Source organism: Bos grunniens, chromosome 10 (genome assembly GCF_055505025.1).
Source record: "Bos grunniens cultivar Pamir isolate PY7600 chromosome 10, Bosgru_T2T1.0, whole genome shotgun sequence".
In the NCBI taxonomy this organism is placed as follows: Eukaryota; Metazoa; Chordata; class Mammalia; order Artiodactyla; family Bovidae; genus Bos; species Bos grunniens.
The window spans coordinates 80,759,351-80,776,354 of NC_141174.1; the positions used below are offsets into that span (position 1 = coordinate 80,759,351).

A 17,004-nucleotide genomic window follows, 5' to 3' on the forward strand; every position below is an offset into this window, starting at 1 on the left:
GGACGCATCTCTGGGCCCCATCATCACCCGGCGCCGGGCCCTCCCTCCCGCCCCCCCTTTCTCCTCCCTCCTTCCTTCCCTCCCTTCCTCCCTGTCTCCCTCCCTCCCAGCTCCTGCACCAGGAAACAGCCGGATCCCGGCAGCGGCCTGACCCGTGAGATCCCTAACCTGGCAGGCAGGCGGGGTTGGAGCCTGGCGGAGGGTGGGGGTGAGGGAGGAGCTGGGCCTCTGGGCTGCACTGAGGGGAGCCGGGAGCAGAGATGGTGTCGGCAGGAAGCCCTTGGCCCTGGGTTTCCCGGGAGGACAGTCATTAAACATGGATTCGGCCACACAGCTGGTAGAGCGTTGGGGGCAGGGGCCTGGTCCCGGGAGCTGCGACCCCAGCCCTTCTCAGCCCAGACCCTGATTCCTAGTCTTCCCCACCTAGCTCTGATCTCCCCTCCCCTTCCCAGGGCTCCAGGCTGGGCAGGAGGATGAAAGGCCCCAGCTGGGGGCTCCTTGCCACCAGTGCTGGGTCCTAAGAGCTGCCATCCAGGTTGGGTGAGTGTCCCCTTCCTTCTCTGTCCCAGGCAATCCTTTGGTTCTCCTCCTTTCCCTTCGGCCCCTGTCTCCTCCCCCATCTTGTGTCTCTGCCAGCATCTTTGCATCTTGCCCCTGGGGAGGCCCCAAGCCCCTTCCTCTAGCCAAAAAGGTGTGTACTGGAGGGGGAGGGGTTGTAGGGGTGTCATAGAGCTGCTGTTGTCTTGTTATGGAAAGAATCTAAAGTATTTTAGATGAAATTTACTTGTTTTATATTGAATTTGGCATATTACGAATTTAAGGGCCAGCCCCTCTGGCCGTGGGGCCCCTCGCCATGGGTTAATTTCCTTGCTCTTAACCCTCCCGGCCCAGAGGTCTCTGAGATTTCCCCTCACCTCCCTGCCTGTCTCATGGGCTGGCCAAACCTGAAATACCTCCTTCTAGGCCTCTGACCCTATATTCATGCCAGTCTTTTATGTTTGACTCCAACAGCCGCCCGGATGGCGACCCCAGCCTCGGCCCCAGACACACGGGCTCTAGTGGCAGACTTTGTGGGCTATAAGCTGAGGCAGAAGGGGTATGTTTGTGGAGCTGGCCCCGGGGAGGGCCCAGCAGCTGACCCGCTACACCAAGCCATGCGGGCAGCTGGAGATGAGTTCGAGACCCGCTTCCGGCGCACCTTCTCCGATCTGGCAGCTCAGCTGCATGTGACCCCGGGCTCGGCCCAGCAACGCTTCACCCAGGTCTCTGATGAACTCTTCCAAGGGGGCCCCAACTGGGGCCGCCTTGTGGCCTTCTTTGTCTTTGGAGCCGCGTTGTGTGCTGAGAGTGTCAACAAGGAGATGGAGCCACTTGTGGGACAAGTGCAGGAGTGGATGGTGGCCTACCTGGAGACGAGGCTGGCTGACTGGATCCACAGCAGTGGGGGCTGGGTAAGAACCTTCTTGATTGCTGCTCTGCACATCCCTCCGAAAAGTTGGTTTCCAGGGGGAAGACGGGGGGCTCTGGCTGGAGCTGGGGGGCAGCTGTGCTGGGAATGAGGCATGGGGGCCAAGTCTGCCTGTTTGGGTGGAATCAGGTGCCCTCACTATGGGCATCTCTGAACCCTGCACTCCAGGGCTGCCATGCATTCATCATTTGGTGGGCTCATGATCCAAAGCAGAGGACAGAACACACAGTAGCCAGGTAGTGCCTGCACAGAAATGGCATCCAACCATCACAAATTTTTTACATCTGAGTACATGGCATGGGCAGGGTCGGGGATCAGGGATGGGTGGGCCAGACAAACCTTGACAAAGGATGCCAGTTCTGAGCAGAATTTTTGGCCAGGGAAATTTCAGATGGGATTCACCTGAGGTAGAGAAGGGCAAATGAGCCAGGTGCTCATGGGGGATCCAAGGGGCTGGGGGTGGGGTGGTGCTTGCAGTGGACGGAACTGGAGCTCTTCCTCTCGTCTTTTCTCCACTTTTCCCCCTCCTGATCTCCCTTTCTCCTTCTTTCTCTCCTGCTTCCCTTCTCTCCCACAGGCGGAGTTCACAGCTCTATACGGGGACGGGGCCCTGGAGGAGGCGCGGCGTCTGCGGGAGGGGAACTGGGCTTCAGTGAGGACAGTGCTGACGGGGGCTGTGGCACTGGGGGCCCTGGTAACTGTAGGGGCCTTTTTTGCTAGCAAGTGAGAAAGTCCAGGGCCAGGTGGGGTGAGGTGTGGCTGGGGGGCAGGAGAGCAGGAGCAGAGTGGAGGAATGCCCTTGGAAGAAGTGGGGAAAAGAATGGGCATGGAACGGGAATTGGAAGGGGAAAGGTGGCGTGTGAGGGAGCTGAGTGTGCCAAGCAGGCTGTTGAAAGAGTGAGCTGGAGACATTGTGGAATGTATTTGGAAAGTCAGGAGATGGAGTCATTCCAGGGCTTGGGGGAGGTGGGAAGGATCATGCCTGTAGGTATAGGCACAGGAAACTCTGCCTGGAGCTTGATTTGCTGCCTTGAGGGAGGTGGACTTGCAGAGGGGGTTGGCATCTCCATTCAATAAGTGGGATTTGGGGTAAATACAGAAGGCACATCCCTTTGGAACGGGAGCTCGGGGTTCTCAGGGGCTAGGAAGAAGTGCTGTGACTGAGGGCTGCTGAGACATGAGGGTGCATGCTGGGCTGCTTGTCTAATCTGGTGGCGGTGAGATTCCTTGAAGAGAAAACATTCACTCCCTCTTGCAGTGGTGAGAACAAGGGTAGCTCTCTGTCCCTCCTCCCAACCTTCCCCTCCCTCTCCCCCTTGTTTTGCTGCCTCAAGGCTGAGGGAGAAACACTGTATCCAGGCTGAGGGCTCTGGCCGCTTTTTTGCAGAAAGTTGTCAGCAGGGCTTTGGAGAGAAGAGCAGTTCTATAGCTGACCTTGTTCCTTCATCATCCCCCTTCCTTGTGCATCAACACACTTGCTGCTGCCTCCTGGGCTCTGACAGAAAGGCAGGGCTGTGGAGCCTGCGGTGGGTGGGGGCTTTGGGAGCTGGAGCTGCCCCTGCCCTCCTCTCCCACTGGGGCGCCTTGGTGCCTAAAGGGTTCCCTATATCTCTGGGACCTTCTGTATCCAAACTTAAACTCTAAATTGGGGCTTTTAACTAATTTTCCCTTTGAGTGTGTGGATGTAAATGCAGACCTGGAATACAGTCTGGTCCTGCACTGTGTCTCGGAACGACTGTGGATGCCTTGAGAGGAACATTCCAGCTCTGAACACCATGCGTGTGAGGGTGACGTGTAAACTCTGTGGCTGGCCTGGTCCATGTGGTGGGCAGTGGTGCTGCTTCATTAAAGGCCAGGTGTCTGGGTTCCAGAGTACCTGCCATGACCTAGAAGCATTGCTATCTTCTTGGAAGCCACACTGTTTGCATGGGTGTTACTTGTCTGTACCTCAGAGTCTGAGGACGTTAACTTCAGAGCGCACAGTCATCTAGAACAGATTCAGATGACGGCTTTTTCTTTTGAGAAAGACACGGTTGAGTTCACTCCAGATGCATGTCCTGAGCCAGATCTCACTGCTGCACTTTCCAAGGTGCTAAAATTGCTGCTTTCCAATGCTGACTTCTTCTGACACAGTGCTCTAGAACCCTGCCCTTGATCCTGAGCACTGACCTGCTTAGCTAGACCATGGTTGACTCTTGGAGATTTTCAGTGGTCCTAGAATGTGGCGACACAGTTGTACTCACGAAAACGTGGGACCAAAATTGGCCTCAGGTGTTTAGCTCAGACTTTTGCTTTTGAGGAGGGCTGCACTTTTTAATGATATTTATAGGGGAGGTGGTGGACTGCATGGGCCACTTGGTCTGTTGTGAGTATGCTGGTACCAGGCACTCAGAGCTGGTCTGTGGCAGGCAGTTTTGGGGTGTGTGTTGGGGGGTCTCTGACTTGCTCAGGTCAAACTAGGCCATTGGTTTTCCACCTGCTTGGCAGGACCCTGAAGTTTCCTAGGGGTTGCCTCAGGAGTCCTTGGGGGAGACGAAGCTGGGTTGCTGAGCAGGCTAGGCGACTTGCCCTCAAACAGAACAGCTCCCCTGTAGCTGTCTTACATATCGGGGTTCAGGGTAAGATTTTATTTGCATTAAGGGGTTTGCTGCTGAAAAAAGAAGAAAGTTGGAAAACCACTGACTAGACCATCCAAGTTGGAGCCTGTGCTCCCCCAGGTTTGGGGCAGACTTCCCCCGCCCCCTACCACAGAACGTCTCGCCCTCGTAGTTTTCCTGGAGCCTGTAGCAAACAGGGGAGGCAGGGACCATGGTCAGTTACCAAAAAGCCCTGCTCGGAGGCCTTCACACCTGGGTGGAAGGAGAGGCTGTTTTCTGAAAGGGAAAAGGGCGTGGGCTGGATTTCCAGAGGTATAGCTTGGATGGGACCACAGAGGGCAGTTTTGACATGTCCTGCCCTTCTTAGCCTGAGAGGGAATGGAAACCCCAGAGACTCTTCTGTCAGGGAAAACTAGAGACTCTCTTTTAGAGCCATATAGTTCCTTGGGATTAGCTCTTGGCCAAGATGGCTGAGTATGGCTCCCAATTTTTAAATCCATTTCATTTTTTAAAAAATAAGGGAAATAAATCTTATTGCCATTTTTCAGAGATTAACTAGGTGGAGAGGGTGTTTCTTGCTCTCCAGAGCCCAAAGGGACAAATATGGACTTTGCTTAGGCCAAGGAAGGAGCAGAAGTAGGGCAGCTAGGTCCTGCACTTATTAACCCCACTCCCCACTTATCCTGGGGCATACACTATTTTACTTTTTTAAAATCATAAAGCGGCGGGAGAACAGATTTGGTTAGTTTAGAAGAGAAGAAAAGCTCTATAAATATAAATATATATTCCTGTATTTTTATTTAATAATTTATAAATACCAAGTTCATTTGACTTTTATTTTTGTGTAATATGTAATGGTCGTATTAAAAAAATAAATAAAGCCCAGAAGTTTAATGAGAAGGACTGAGCAGGGTTTGTGACTTCTATACTATATAGCCTGTGGTCAGGACATTTCTAGATCTAATCATTTCATCATGACCTTGTTAAGGCCAAGAATTAGATTAATAGGGATTTGGGAAAATATTGAGATAAAAAATTTAAAAAAAAAAAAAGGAAGACATTCCCTGGCAGTCCAGTGGTTAGTACTCCATACTTTCACTGCCTAAGTGCCTGAATTTGATCCCAGGACAGGAAACTCAGATCCTGAAAGCAGGGCCAAAAGAAAATCAGAGTTGTTCCTCCACCCCATCTCGGCCAAATGCCAAAGCCAAGAACTGCATCTGTGCCAACCCAAGCCTTGAGAGGGTGTGTGTATATGGTGCTTTGGGATAGCCACAACAAAACCCAAAACGAAACAAAGAAAACCTATCAAAAATCTTTATGATGGAATCAAGTCCCCAGTTGTGGTTTAGCCCCTGATCAGAAGTGTGTGATGATGAACATTTCTCAATATCCTGCTACCTCTTCAGACTTAAGTCTGGCAAAAATGGAGCCCTTGTTTACTTTCCTGGTCCCCTTAGATATTTGGTTTCAGCCGTTTTAATGTGAACTGCTAAACTGGATGGGATCTATAGAATTGTTTAGCCTATCCCTCTGTACTTCTAGTCTAGGACCATATCAAAGTCATGTCTAACAAGAATACTATCTTAATTTGAAATTACAAGTGGGAGTTTCTAGTCTTTCTATAATCCAATGCAATAACATGGTATTTGGTTTATGTGTTAAATTGCAGTGAGAAATACACTGCTTAGAGGAATGCACTGTTGCATTTCTATTCTCTCTATATAGAAAAATGTACAGGACAAGCCATTAAAATCAGAGAGTGGCTTAGTGAGCATGGCTTTTGGGAAAAGGGAATTAGATGGTCTTAACAGTTCCTATCACCAGGCTATATTAGCTAGTGTATTTATTCCTACTGTGGTTTGATTGGTTTATAATTTGCCTAATTCCAAAAAGCATTTGTAATATTTTACTATAATACAAAAGACAAAACAATAGGAAAATACAGTTTTTTGAAGTAAGGGTAAAGGGAAAATTGAAATATTATAATAAAATGACAGCAAAAGGAAAATTAACACAGAAAAGCATTCTATAAGCAGTATTGCCAAATACTAAAGGTAGGCTATGAATTCAACTCTGAGCTTCTTGGCAGCTAAGGTAAATGGGTGAACAATGAGATTCACATCCCTTTTAGAATTTATAAAACTTTTCAGTTCCTCAAGGTAGCAAAAAGTTTTGTGGCTCTTCTGAGAAGACACTGAGCGCCATTAGTGGACATCACCATCTAGAACGCCTAATAGCAGTACGATGCTGAGCTTTACACTCCCGCTGCCTGCAGAAACACCAGAGGGGGGTTCAGTAGGTCCTGAGCTTGTTCTATCAGAATCACCACAGTTTAGCCCAGATATGCTCTGATGCCATAGTTTAAAATAGGGCTCCATTTTAGACTATCTAGATGGACAGATGGATGGTTTATTCTTCACACAGTTCTCTGTGAATGTTATTTCTCCAAATGCCACTTCTGATGAAAATTGGGCAACATCTAGTTATACTTTCTAACAAATGGATGGATTATAGATATTCTGTTTTTAGTTGAGAGCAGATCCTTTGAAAACTTTAAAAGCTGTCTTAAATGTGGTTACAGGTGAGATGTAAATAAAATAACAATATTTAAAAAATCAACCAAAACAGATAATATAATGGAATATGATATAGTTTTTTATTAATCCAGTCATTCATTCAGCAAACACTCAAGCATCCTGTGTGTGCCGAGGACAGTTTTAGGCACCGAGCTAGAGAAGTGAACGAACTGGCACAAATTTCTGCCTTCATGTTACTTGTATTCTAGTAATGGAAACATATAAAGCTAAATAACTGTCTACCTACATAAATAAATAAATTTCACAGCATTAACTAACATAACATTTCATGTTACGGGCAAATGCTATGGAGAAAAAATAATTCATTAGGGTAGGATTGGGAAGGTGTATGTATAGGTTTCAATGATAAATAGAGTGATCAGCAAAGTCCTCATTTCTAAGGTAACTTCTGAATAAAGTCATGAAAAATGAAATTGGAAAAATATTTTTATTGACATGGAAGAATATTTCTGTATCTTATTAGGTAAAAAAGAAAATAGAGTAGAAAACAATATATACAGTATGATCCCATTTTGCTAAAAAAATATGTATACACACACATACATGTATATACCTCTATATCTATTTGTGTATTGAAAGTTTGAGGAAGGGCATATGCCAAAATATTAGTGATTATCTCTGGATGGTGGATTTTATGGGTAATTTTATTTTTTTTGCTATCAGTATTTTTGGAAATTTTGATAAGGAACACATTTCATAAGGTACAGCATATTAAAACAAGGTTTTCAGGGCACAAAGTTTTCCAAAAGTTAACCTAGCAGAATGGAGATTAAGCAGCCCAACAGAGGCTCCTTCTCACTAATGGCAACCCCACTTCCCCTCAAGGTTGGACCTAGGGAGTTAAGGTAGGCCAGGGCAGACTCTGCATTAGAAAATAATTGGAATGGACTCAAAACAGAGGTAAGTAAATGATCAAGGCTCCAAGGTTCTGTGTCAACACTGTCCAATAGAAACAGAATGCAAGCCACATAGGTATTTTACATTTTTTAGTAGCCTCATTAAAAAAAGCTAAAAGAAACAGGTAAAACTAATTTTAATAGTATTTTTTACACCCAGTATATAAAGACTACTATAATTTCAATCTGTAATTAATGTTGAACAGTTATTAAGTCATTTTAGTCACTTTTTCATCCTGAGTCTTTGAAATTCAGTGTATATCTGACAGTTGCAGTACATCTCAATTCAGACCATTTCACATTTTAAGTGCTCAGAGTAACCATGTGTGACTGGTGGCTACCATATTAAACAATGTACTTATAGATTAGAGAGAATTATTGCAGCAGTCAAGGTAAAATTTTCAAAGCAGGAGTTAAAAATAGGGATGAAACTACATTAGGAACCTAAGTATTTATATGTTTAGTGAGAAAACTTTTCCCTTCTGGACAGAACTGGACATGCCCTCATCCATTTTTACGGATTTAATTCTCCTTTTCTCAACTAGACTGACCATTCACTTTCCTTAACGCATTTTTCCTCCTAGGGCACAACATCACTGAGTTATAGTTCTGAAACTCCATGGCCTTCTGTTTACAGGTTATTACTGAAGGAAAGGGGGCTTCTCTAGTAGCTCAGGAGGTAAAGAATCTCCTGCAATCAAACCAGGAGACCCTGGTTCGATCCCTGGGTCAGGCAGATCCCCTGGAGAAGGGAATGGCAACCCACTCCAATATTCTTGCCTAGAGAATTCCATGGACAGACCATGGGGCCGCAAAGAGTAGGACAGGATTGAGCCACTAACACTTTCACTTCCACTGAAGGAAAAGTATATTTATAATGGGTGAACCTTGTATCATTACATACCAATTTTTAAAAAATTCATTCACAGAGGAAAACATCTCTTTGATGTTCTCTATGCATCAACAAATGCAGGATATAAGATTATTACATGTAAAGCAATTATCCTCCAATTAAATATATATTAAAAAGATTATTACAGAAGATCATCCATTCAGTTAGCACCTATTGAGCACAGTGGTAGCCAGTGGCAATGCAAAGATAATTAAGAAGGTGCCCCTGCCTTCTACCGTTTACAGCCTAATAGGAAAGTATCTTACAAATCACCATTCAAATATCTTTAAAAAATGTGTTTGTAAAAGTAAATGTTTATTGAGTAAGTTGGGAAGTTGGAGTGTTTTTTAAATTTTAAATAAAAATAATACTTGATAATTATGGAAAAATCATAGAACATGGGAAATTATAAAGAAGATCAATCATAATCCTACTATCCAGAGAGGATCACTGTTAACATTTTGGTATATTTCTTTTCTGTTGTCTCTGCTTATATTTTGTGATCATACTGTATACATAATTTTGTATACTGCCGTTCTGCTTACCATTATATTGCGAGCATTTTCCTTGTCATTACACGTTTTGAAGACATAATGACTTTATAAAATTACAATATATGCTTGTATAATAATTTTCCTGAAAAATGCCCACTTGGACAATCAAGTTTATATTTTTTTTCACTTTGATGAACATCATTATTCTCAAATTTTTATCTAGGTTTTAGATTCTTTCTTTAGAACAGATTAGAAGAAACACAATTACTGGGTTAAAAATTTCAGTATTTTAAAAATATGTTGCATATTGCCATAGAAAGATTGTCTTGGTTCTTATTCATTTTTCCCCTCAATGCCCAAGTTGTTATGTTTTTTTTTTTAAACCAGGTATACATAGCTTTAATCACATTTTATATACAATTTTACATTCTGCTTTCTGGCCTAACAAAAATTTTTGCAAGTTATCACAGTGTAAACCTTTTTTTAAAAAACCAGTGCATAATCTTATGATGTAATTATAGGTTGCCTAAACATTTGTTTATTGTTGGAATTTAGTCTTTTTCCAACTTCAGCATCGTACGTAATGTTCTCTTTGTATATTAAAACAGACCTTATAGCAATTTTGATCTGAGCTTTTAAATCTGGTTTTGAATTCCCTGCTCACTTCTGATTAGTTCTGTGACTTGGACAAATTACTTCATTCTTTTCTCATCCCTAAAAAAGATTATGGTTTTGTGATTCCTTACTTCATAATGTTGTTTTGAGAATCCAATGAGATAACATAATAAGGAGTCTAGGATGGTGCCTGTTACAAAATCAAGTGCTTAACAAAATTGGATTTAAAGGCATTATTTTAAAAATCCCATTTCCCTTAATTGGCTTTCTTAAACTAGGTACCAATGAACATCCAAGTCTTGACTTAGTTAAAATCAGTAGAAAAGATTTTTCTTCCAGCCAACTCAGTTTTTTAGAGCTTGTCTTTGGTGCTAAACTTAGTTCTCCCAGACCAGTGAAGCTGAGATGGTTCATGAAGTATTTTTCGGTGAAATTTTAAGCAACTGTGGCTCTGCTCCAAGTTCTCCTGTTCCTGAGGTAAGGATCTGTGTGGGGGGGAAAAAAAATTGAGGGTGAGGGGAAGAGTGGGGTATACTGTGAAGCTCTGACTTTTTGGTTTGCTAACAGGAATCTCCTCTTATCCAAAACCCCCTACCAAGCTATGCATATCCTTCCAGGTTGTTTCAGTAACTATTTGGTTAGGCTCAGGTGAATCTGGCTTTCAAACTGTAGCTTGGTCTGGCTATAACTATCCCTCTTGCCAACTTAGCACCGCCATTCCTTACTTTTTAATAAATGTATAGGAGCACCACTAAACTATGGCAACCCTGTCTTGCAGGGCTAGATTTCATTGGTATCTCAGAGTGCAATGGTGTGGTGGAATTCCTCTGGGGTCTGAAATCTCGGAAAGCGTAGTAAATGAAAGGTGACACCCAGCTCCCGTCAATGTATCTTCTGGTCAACAAACATTTATCTGGACACTTACTATGTGCTAGGCATATTGCCCTAAGGTGGAGATGCAAATATAATTAGAGACCAGCCTTTCATCTCCAAGCTCTCACAAGCACTAGCTAGGAAAGGCTGCACAAAATGATTAACTGTTCAGAGGAGGTAGGCCCGCTTGTGATGGCAGAGGAGGGAGGGTAGTGAAAGGCTTCGCAGGGGAGGTGATGATGAGGCTTGCTCTGGTTGAAGAGGGACTGCATATGCAGAGGCACAGACCTGGGTACAGATACACCCACTGGAATGAGAAGCGTGGAAATAACATTCACGAAGTAGCCTGGTCTGGAGTTCTCTAAGATCTAGCTAAGGAGTTTTGAGATTTTATCTGGTGTGAACTGGGGTCATGACCCATTGGAAGCTGATCCATTAAGGGGCTGTAAATAAGAGAACAGGCTGAAACTGGGGCATGAACAGAATGCTTGGAAAGTATGCCTGTGCACAAAGACAGCACATAGAGGACTCATGACTGGTACTGGAGTGAGGATTACTCCCTGCTTTCTGGTTTGGGGAGACCTGACGGATGGTGGATAGATAGTGGTGCCAATAACCTAGGTAGGAAAGGTAAACTCCGTTCTGGACAGCGCCGTTCAGAACCCTCTGCTGCAACAGCCCATCTATTGGTGCATTCCTGATAAAAGACCGGTTTCCAGAAATCGCCGCAGTTTCCGGCCTCTACCTTCCAAGAGCTCACTAGCTGGCAACCAGCAGCATCAAGATGGCGACCTCCTAAAGACTAGTCATGTGACCTCGGGTTTCCCTCGATGGGAGCCCAGCAGTCCGTTCGGGGGCAAGGTTCACCAGTCGCGAAACGGGTGTCAGCTCTTCGAATCTCGCGAGCCAATTGGCATCTGAGACTGGGCCACTTAGGCGAGGCGATCGGAAGACTGTTTCTTTCCCGTCGCCTTGCCAGCGGCCAATCACCGAGCGTTATACTTCGCAGATCCGCCCTTAGGCGGGGGAGAAGCAGTAACGTCGTCACAGCTTGGCGTTATTGTTACCTAAGGACTTGAGAGGAGGTGGGACGTGTGTTGATTGACAGACCGACTTCCCCTACCGGGATTTGAGAATTTGGCGCAATTCCCCGCCTTAGAGGTGGGGTCTTATTTGATTGCCAAGTAATATCCCCCAATGGAGCCCTAGCTCATGGTGACGGGCAGGCTGCTTGACTAATGAATCCTCGGCGAAGCCGGCGCAGCTCTCCAATCGCTGGGCGGCGGGCCCCAGTCTGAGCGGCGATGGCGGCGGCGGCGGCGGCGGCAGCAGCAGCGGGGGCTGCGGGCGGTCGGGGCTCCGGGCCGGGGCGGCGGCGCCATCTTGTGCCCGGGGCCGGTGGGGAGGCCGGGGAGGGGGCCCCGGGGGGCGCAGGGGACTACGGGAACGGCTTGGAGTCTGAGGAACTGGAGCCTGAGGAGCTGCTGCTGGAGCCCGAGCCGGAGCCCGAGCCCGAAGAGGAGCCGCCCCGGCCCCGCGCCCCCCCGGGAGCTCCGGGCCCTGGGCCTGGCTCGGGAGCCCCCGGCAATCAGGAGGAGGAGGAGGAGTCGGGACTGGTCGAGGGTGACCCGGGGGACGGCGCCATTGAGGACCCGGTGAGGGAAAGAGGGCGAGCGAGGAGGCCGGCGACCGGCCGGGTCACGGGAGGCACAGAGCTCGGGCGAGCGGGAGGCGGGAGGGGGGTGGGGGTGGGCGGGGAATAACGTGGCTGGGGCCGGGCCGGGGACGCAGCCTCGACCGCCAGAAGGGGCCCAGCCGGGTTGACTTCGGCGTCATGGGTGCCTAGTGTTGTACTAGAAAAGGTAGCTTTCTTTTCTTTTCTTCACGATCCTCGCGTGGGGCGAAGGAAATGGCCGAGCATGGCTGGGGCCGCGCGCGGATCGAGAGCAGGGCAGAGCCCCTGTGTTGGTTCCTCTTAAGCTCTTCTCCATACCCTCCCCACTCATTGTAGGAGCTGGAAGCGATCAAAGCTCGAGTTAGGGAGATGGAGGAAGAAGCTGAGAAGCTAAAGGAGCTACAGAACGAGGTAGAGAAGCAGATGAATATGAGTCCACCTCCGGGCAATGGTGAGTAACTGGCGGTTGCACGCGGAGCCCAGGTCCTCGGATGGGAAGGGTTATGAGAGTACGGTTTATATGGAATTAGATACTCGGAACCTTGGAGCTGCTTGTCTGAGCAATTACTGGGCAGTTGCCGTGGTTATAGTCCATTGTGCGTTTCTCTGACCTTTGTGAGACAAGGCCTATGTTTTCGTGATGGTAGTCTTGTGCTTCCCTTTGTCCTTGTTACAAATGTGTTGCTCTTTGTTCTTAGTCTTCCTCTACTCTTTGTGGAGGTTGCCAGCTGGTGTTTGACCTTCAAGTCTAATAGTTCTTCGTTCAGTCGGAGACCCTTTAGTTAGGAGTTCTAAGAGAAAATGCCCAGCTGCAGGGGGCTTCTCCTCTAATCTCGAAATGTCCAGTCTCAGCCCACCTAATTTTGTTCATTTTTCAAATCATTTCAACCAAGGGTACAATAGGGACTTGATTTGGGAGCAGGAGGGGATTCATGTACTGTTTTCTTTGAATTTAAGAATGTATTCATCTGTTCCATAACTTGTCAAATATTTAATAAGCACCTACTATGTGCTAGACTTTGCTAGGTAGCAGGTACAGCAGGGAACTGAACAGACCAAAATCTTTACCTTTGCTAATGGTGGTGGTAGTGGTGCATATATTGCCCAAGTAGAAAACAAGGGTTATTTTCTGATTATTTTTTCTTCAAAGCTGGCCCAGTGATCATGTCCATTGAGGAGAAGATGGAGGCTGATGCCCGTTCCATCTATGTTGGCAATGTATGTATGAGGGCCTTGATTGGGGTTGGGGGAGCTCTTAGTTTGGGAGATTATTTAATAGGAGTCTTGATGGAAACTTTCCAGGATAGGTGGTGGATTTAAGGAGTGGAGGGAAGGTTAGAATGAGGTGAAAGTTAATGGTGATTAGCAGAGGCTGTGGGGTTGGAAGAAGAAGAGTCCCTTAGAGAACTAGATTTGATGTGCTTTGGTGTATATGGGGGCTTCCCAGGTGGCACTAGTGATAAAGAGTCCTGCTGCCTCAAAAGATGTGGGTTCTATCCCTGGGTTGGGAAAATCCCCTTGAGAAGGAAATGTCAACCCACTCCAGGATTCTTGGCTGGAGATTTTCAGGGACAGAGGAGTCTGTTGTGCTACAGTCCATGGGGTCGGAAAGATGGCTCAGCCCAAAGGCTTGGCAGGGTATCTGTTGAGATGGGAGTTTGCCTATTGCCTGTGAAATGTACCCCCAACAGGTGGACTATGGTGCAACAGCAGAAGAGCTAGAAGCACACTTTCATGGTTGTGGTTCAGTCAACCGCGTAACTATACTCTGTGACAAATTTAGTGGCCATCCGAAAGGGTAAGTGTGGGGAAATTGAGGTCATTTTAATCACAGTTAAAAAGTAGGTAAATCATGCTTTATATTGAGCAGTAAGTTAACTGTATGTTAAAGTAAGTAGTCTTTGTCTTTTTAAGATACGGCGTTAATGTTATGTATCAGGGATTATACTAAAAATTGCTTTCAGAGGCCCAAGAGGTAACAAAGATGAGGGCTGGGTGTGGGTGGGGGTCATGAACTAGAATGGAGGGGCGGCTTCTGCTTGGCTTTACCTTGTTCCGCCCTCTGGACATCCAGGGCCCTTTGTATCCTATTTTATAATTTTCCAGGAGTAGGTGCAAATTTTGATTAAAGAATTCCATTAAGAATTGTTTTGGACAAGTAGTTAAAAATGTGAACACATTGTGCTCAAAGCATGCCTGCAAACTGGATTTTATCTATGAGCTACTGTTTTTGACCTCAGATAAAGTGACAGTTACTCTTTTCAGGTTTGCGTATATAGAGTTCTCAGACAAAGAGTCAGTGAGGACTTCCCTGGCCTTAGATGAATCCTTATTTAGAGGAAGACAGATCAAGGTAAGCCCCATCCCATCGTTCTGGTTGTCAGTAAACGCCCCGGGTTTACTCTAAGGCTTTCTGTCGCGCTTGTCACTCTCAGGTGATCCCTAAACGAACCAACAGACCAGGCATCAGCACAACAGACCGAGGCTTCCCACGAGCCCGATACCGTGCCCGAACCACCAACTACAACAGTTCCCGCTCTCGATTCTACAGTGGTTTTAACAGCAGGCCCCGGGGTCGCGTCTACAGGTCAGGATAGATGGGCTGCTCCTCTCCCCCGCCTCCCATGAACCCTTCCTTTTCTCCTCACCTGAGGAACCTCCCTCCTTTACCCTCCCCCTTGGTTCCAGGGACTTGGTCTCCTGCCTGTGCAGGGTGAGGAAGGTAGTTGCAGGCCAGGCGGCCAGTCTCATCTTTTTTCTGGAGCCGGAATTGGTGATAAGGGCTGGATCTCTCCACTCTGTTCTGAGAGATGCTGCTTCTCCCAGCCTTTTTTTTTTTTTTTTTTCCATGAAAGTTGATGGCAGTGAAAATGTTTACACAGGAGGCCGGGGAAGAACAGGGCCTCAGAGCAGTGAAAGTGCTGCTTGGACCTTTGCTTCCTTTCCCAGAGATAGGGAAGGGTTGAAGAAAGCCAGAGGCTAGTTGATCCTCCTGGAACGCGGTGTGGGAGGATCAGGATAGTTACACTCTAATAACTAGCCAGGCTTTTGCAAGGTTAACCCGCATGCTGGGCCTGGTGTGGCATCCATGTTGTTACTGCACTTCCATCTTTGTACATTTAAATAGAGGGATTAGGTGGATAGATCTTGGCTTTTTGAAAGATTTGCCTCTCTGCTCCCTGGAGGAATGAGGGAAGATCTGTTGGTGAGAGCCTTGCATTTAAGAGCTATGGAGAACTGAAAACTGGATAAACAAGGAGTCCTTTTTCTTGCCCCTGTGTCTCAGATTATTTTTTTATTGCCACTGTTTGGTGAAGTAATAACAGTTAATTTCCCCTCCCACTTGCCAGGTGTGTCACTGTTTCTGGGATTGTGGGGATCAGTTTTAGGACTTGGCAACTTCTTTCCCCTCTTCCCTTCACAGAAACTGGGGCGAGGGCCCACGGGGGAGGGGCTTGTGCTGAACTCTTTAGTGATCATGTTAACACCTAACTCTCCTTCTTTCTTCCAGGGGCCGGGCTAGAGCGACATCATGGTATTCCCCTTACTAAAAAAAAGTGTGTATTAGGAGGAGAGAGAGGAAAAAAAGAGGAAAGAAGGAAAAAAAAAAAGAATTAAAAAAAAAAAAAAGAAAAACAGAAGATGACCTTGATGGAAAAAAAAAATATTTTTAAAAAAAAAAGATATACTGTGGAAGGGGGGATAATCCCATAACTAACTGCTGAGGAGGGACCTGCTTTGGGGAGTAGGGGAAGGCCCAGGGAGTGGGGCAGGGGGCTGCTCATTCACTCTGGGGATTCGCCATGGACACGTCTCAATCGCGCAAGCTGCTCCCCTGTTTCCCTGTTTCCCTTTGCCCCCTTGGGGGCTGCTCAAGGGTAGGTGGGCATGGGTGGTAGGAGGGGTTTTTTTACCCAGGGCTCTGGAAGGACACCAAACTGTTCTGCTTGTTACCTTCCCTCCATCCTCCTCACTTTCACAGTCCCCTCCTGCCTGCTCCTGTCCTGCCAGGTCTACCACCCACCCTGCCCCTCTTTTCTGGCTCCCTGCCCCTCCAGATTGCCTGGTGATCTATTTTGTTTCCTTTTGTGTTTCTTTTTCTGTTTTGAGTGTCTTTCTTTGCAGGTTTCTGTAGCCGGAAGATCTCCGTTCCGCTCCCAGCGGCTCCAGTGTAAATTCCCCTTCCCCTTGGGGAATGCACTACCTTGTTTTGGGGGGTTTTGGGGTGTTTTTTGTTTTTCAGTTTTTTTTTGTTTTGTTTTTCTTTGCCTTTTTTTTTTCCCTTTTATTTGGAGGGAATGGGAGGAAGTGGGAACAGGGAGGTGGGAGGTGGATTTTGTTTATTTTTTTAGCTCATTTCCAGGGGGTGGGAGTTTTTTTTTTAATATGTGTCATGAATAAAGTTGTTTTTGAAAATAAAAAATGTTTGGCCTTTTGGGTGTATGGATTATTTATCTACCTGTCCTTTCTTAAATCCCAGATGGCTGTTAATTCTCATTTCTGGAAATGCTGGTGGTGTGGAGGGGAAATTGCGACCTAAATTAAGGAGCAGGAGTTAAAATTACAACTAGCAGGAACATTATGTGTTTAGTTTGAGTTTTCTGAACATCATGCAGTCTTGTTTGGCATTTGAGAGGTGAATTAACTGAGCCTGGGAATATAAAAGAATGGCTAGTAACATTTATGTACAAATGAATTACCCATACCAGCATTAGATTATTACATTGGGGTCTGGGTAGCCTTTCTTGGTTTCTCCACCCCAAGGTACCCTCAAAAAATGAAAACTAATGTTTAATGATAACTGCAACGCTTACATTGTCTTCTCTAGCAAATTGTGGCCACTTAATATGTTCAGCTAACTTATTTTGGGTGGTTCCATTAGGACAACTAGTCA

The 17,004-nt window shown here is 46.3% G+C and overlaps 1 protein-coding gene across 8 annotated transcripts; it reads left to right on the forward strand.

Moving 5' to 3' along the window:
* The first annotated feature begins 24 nt into the window (after window positions 1-24).
* Window positions 25-16,533, forward strand: LOC147365137 (bcl-2-like protein 2). Of its 8 annotated transcripts, XM_086322433.1 has the most exons (10): window positions 25-154; window positions 453-540; window positions 1,012-1,451; window positions 2,046-2,162; window positions 12,447-12,561; window positions 13,261-13,328; window positions 13,802-13,908; window positions 14,376-14,463; window positions 14,546-14,697; window positions 15,622-16,533. In XM_086322433.1, the coding sequence occupies exons 3-10, from the start codon at window positions 1,020-1,022 to the stop codon at window positions 15,659-15,661; spliced, it is 1,119 nt and encodes a 372-aa protein (XP_086178559.1). In that variant the 5' UTR covers window positions 25-154; window positions 453-540; window positions 1,012-1,019; the 3' UTR covers window positions 15,662-16,533. The 8 variants fall into 8 exon arrangements, with proteins under 8 accessions (XP_086178559.1, XP_086178551.1, XP_086178552.1 ...); XM_086322425.1 differs by lacking the exon at window positions 2,046-2,162; XM_086322426.1 differs by lacking the exon at window positions 2,046-2,162 and having other exon boundaries at window positions 40-175.
* Window positions 16,534-17,004: the final 471 nt, after the last annotated feature.

Coding starts and splice junctions, on each gene's coding strand:
- LOC147365137 (XM_086322433.1), top strand. CDS start 1,020: ATGGCGACCCCAGCCTCGGCCCCAGACACACGGGCTCTAGTGGCAGAC. Junction 12,562..13,260: donor GAGTCCACCTCCGGGCAATG/GTGAGTAACTGG, acceptor TTTTCTTCAAAG/CTGGCCCAGTGATCATGTCC. Junction 13,909..14,375: donor TTTAGTGGCCATCCGAAAGG/GTAAGTGTGGGG, acceptor TACTCTTTTCAG/GTTTGCGTATATAGAGTTCT.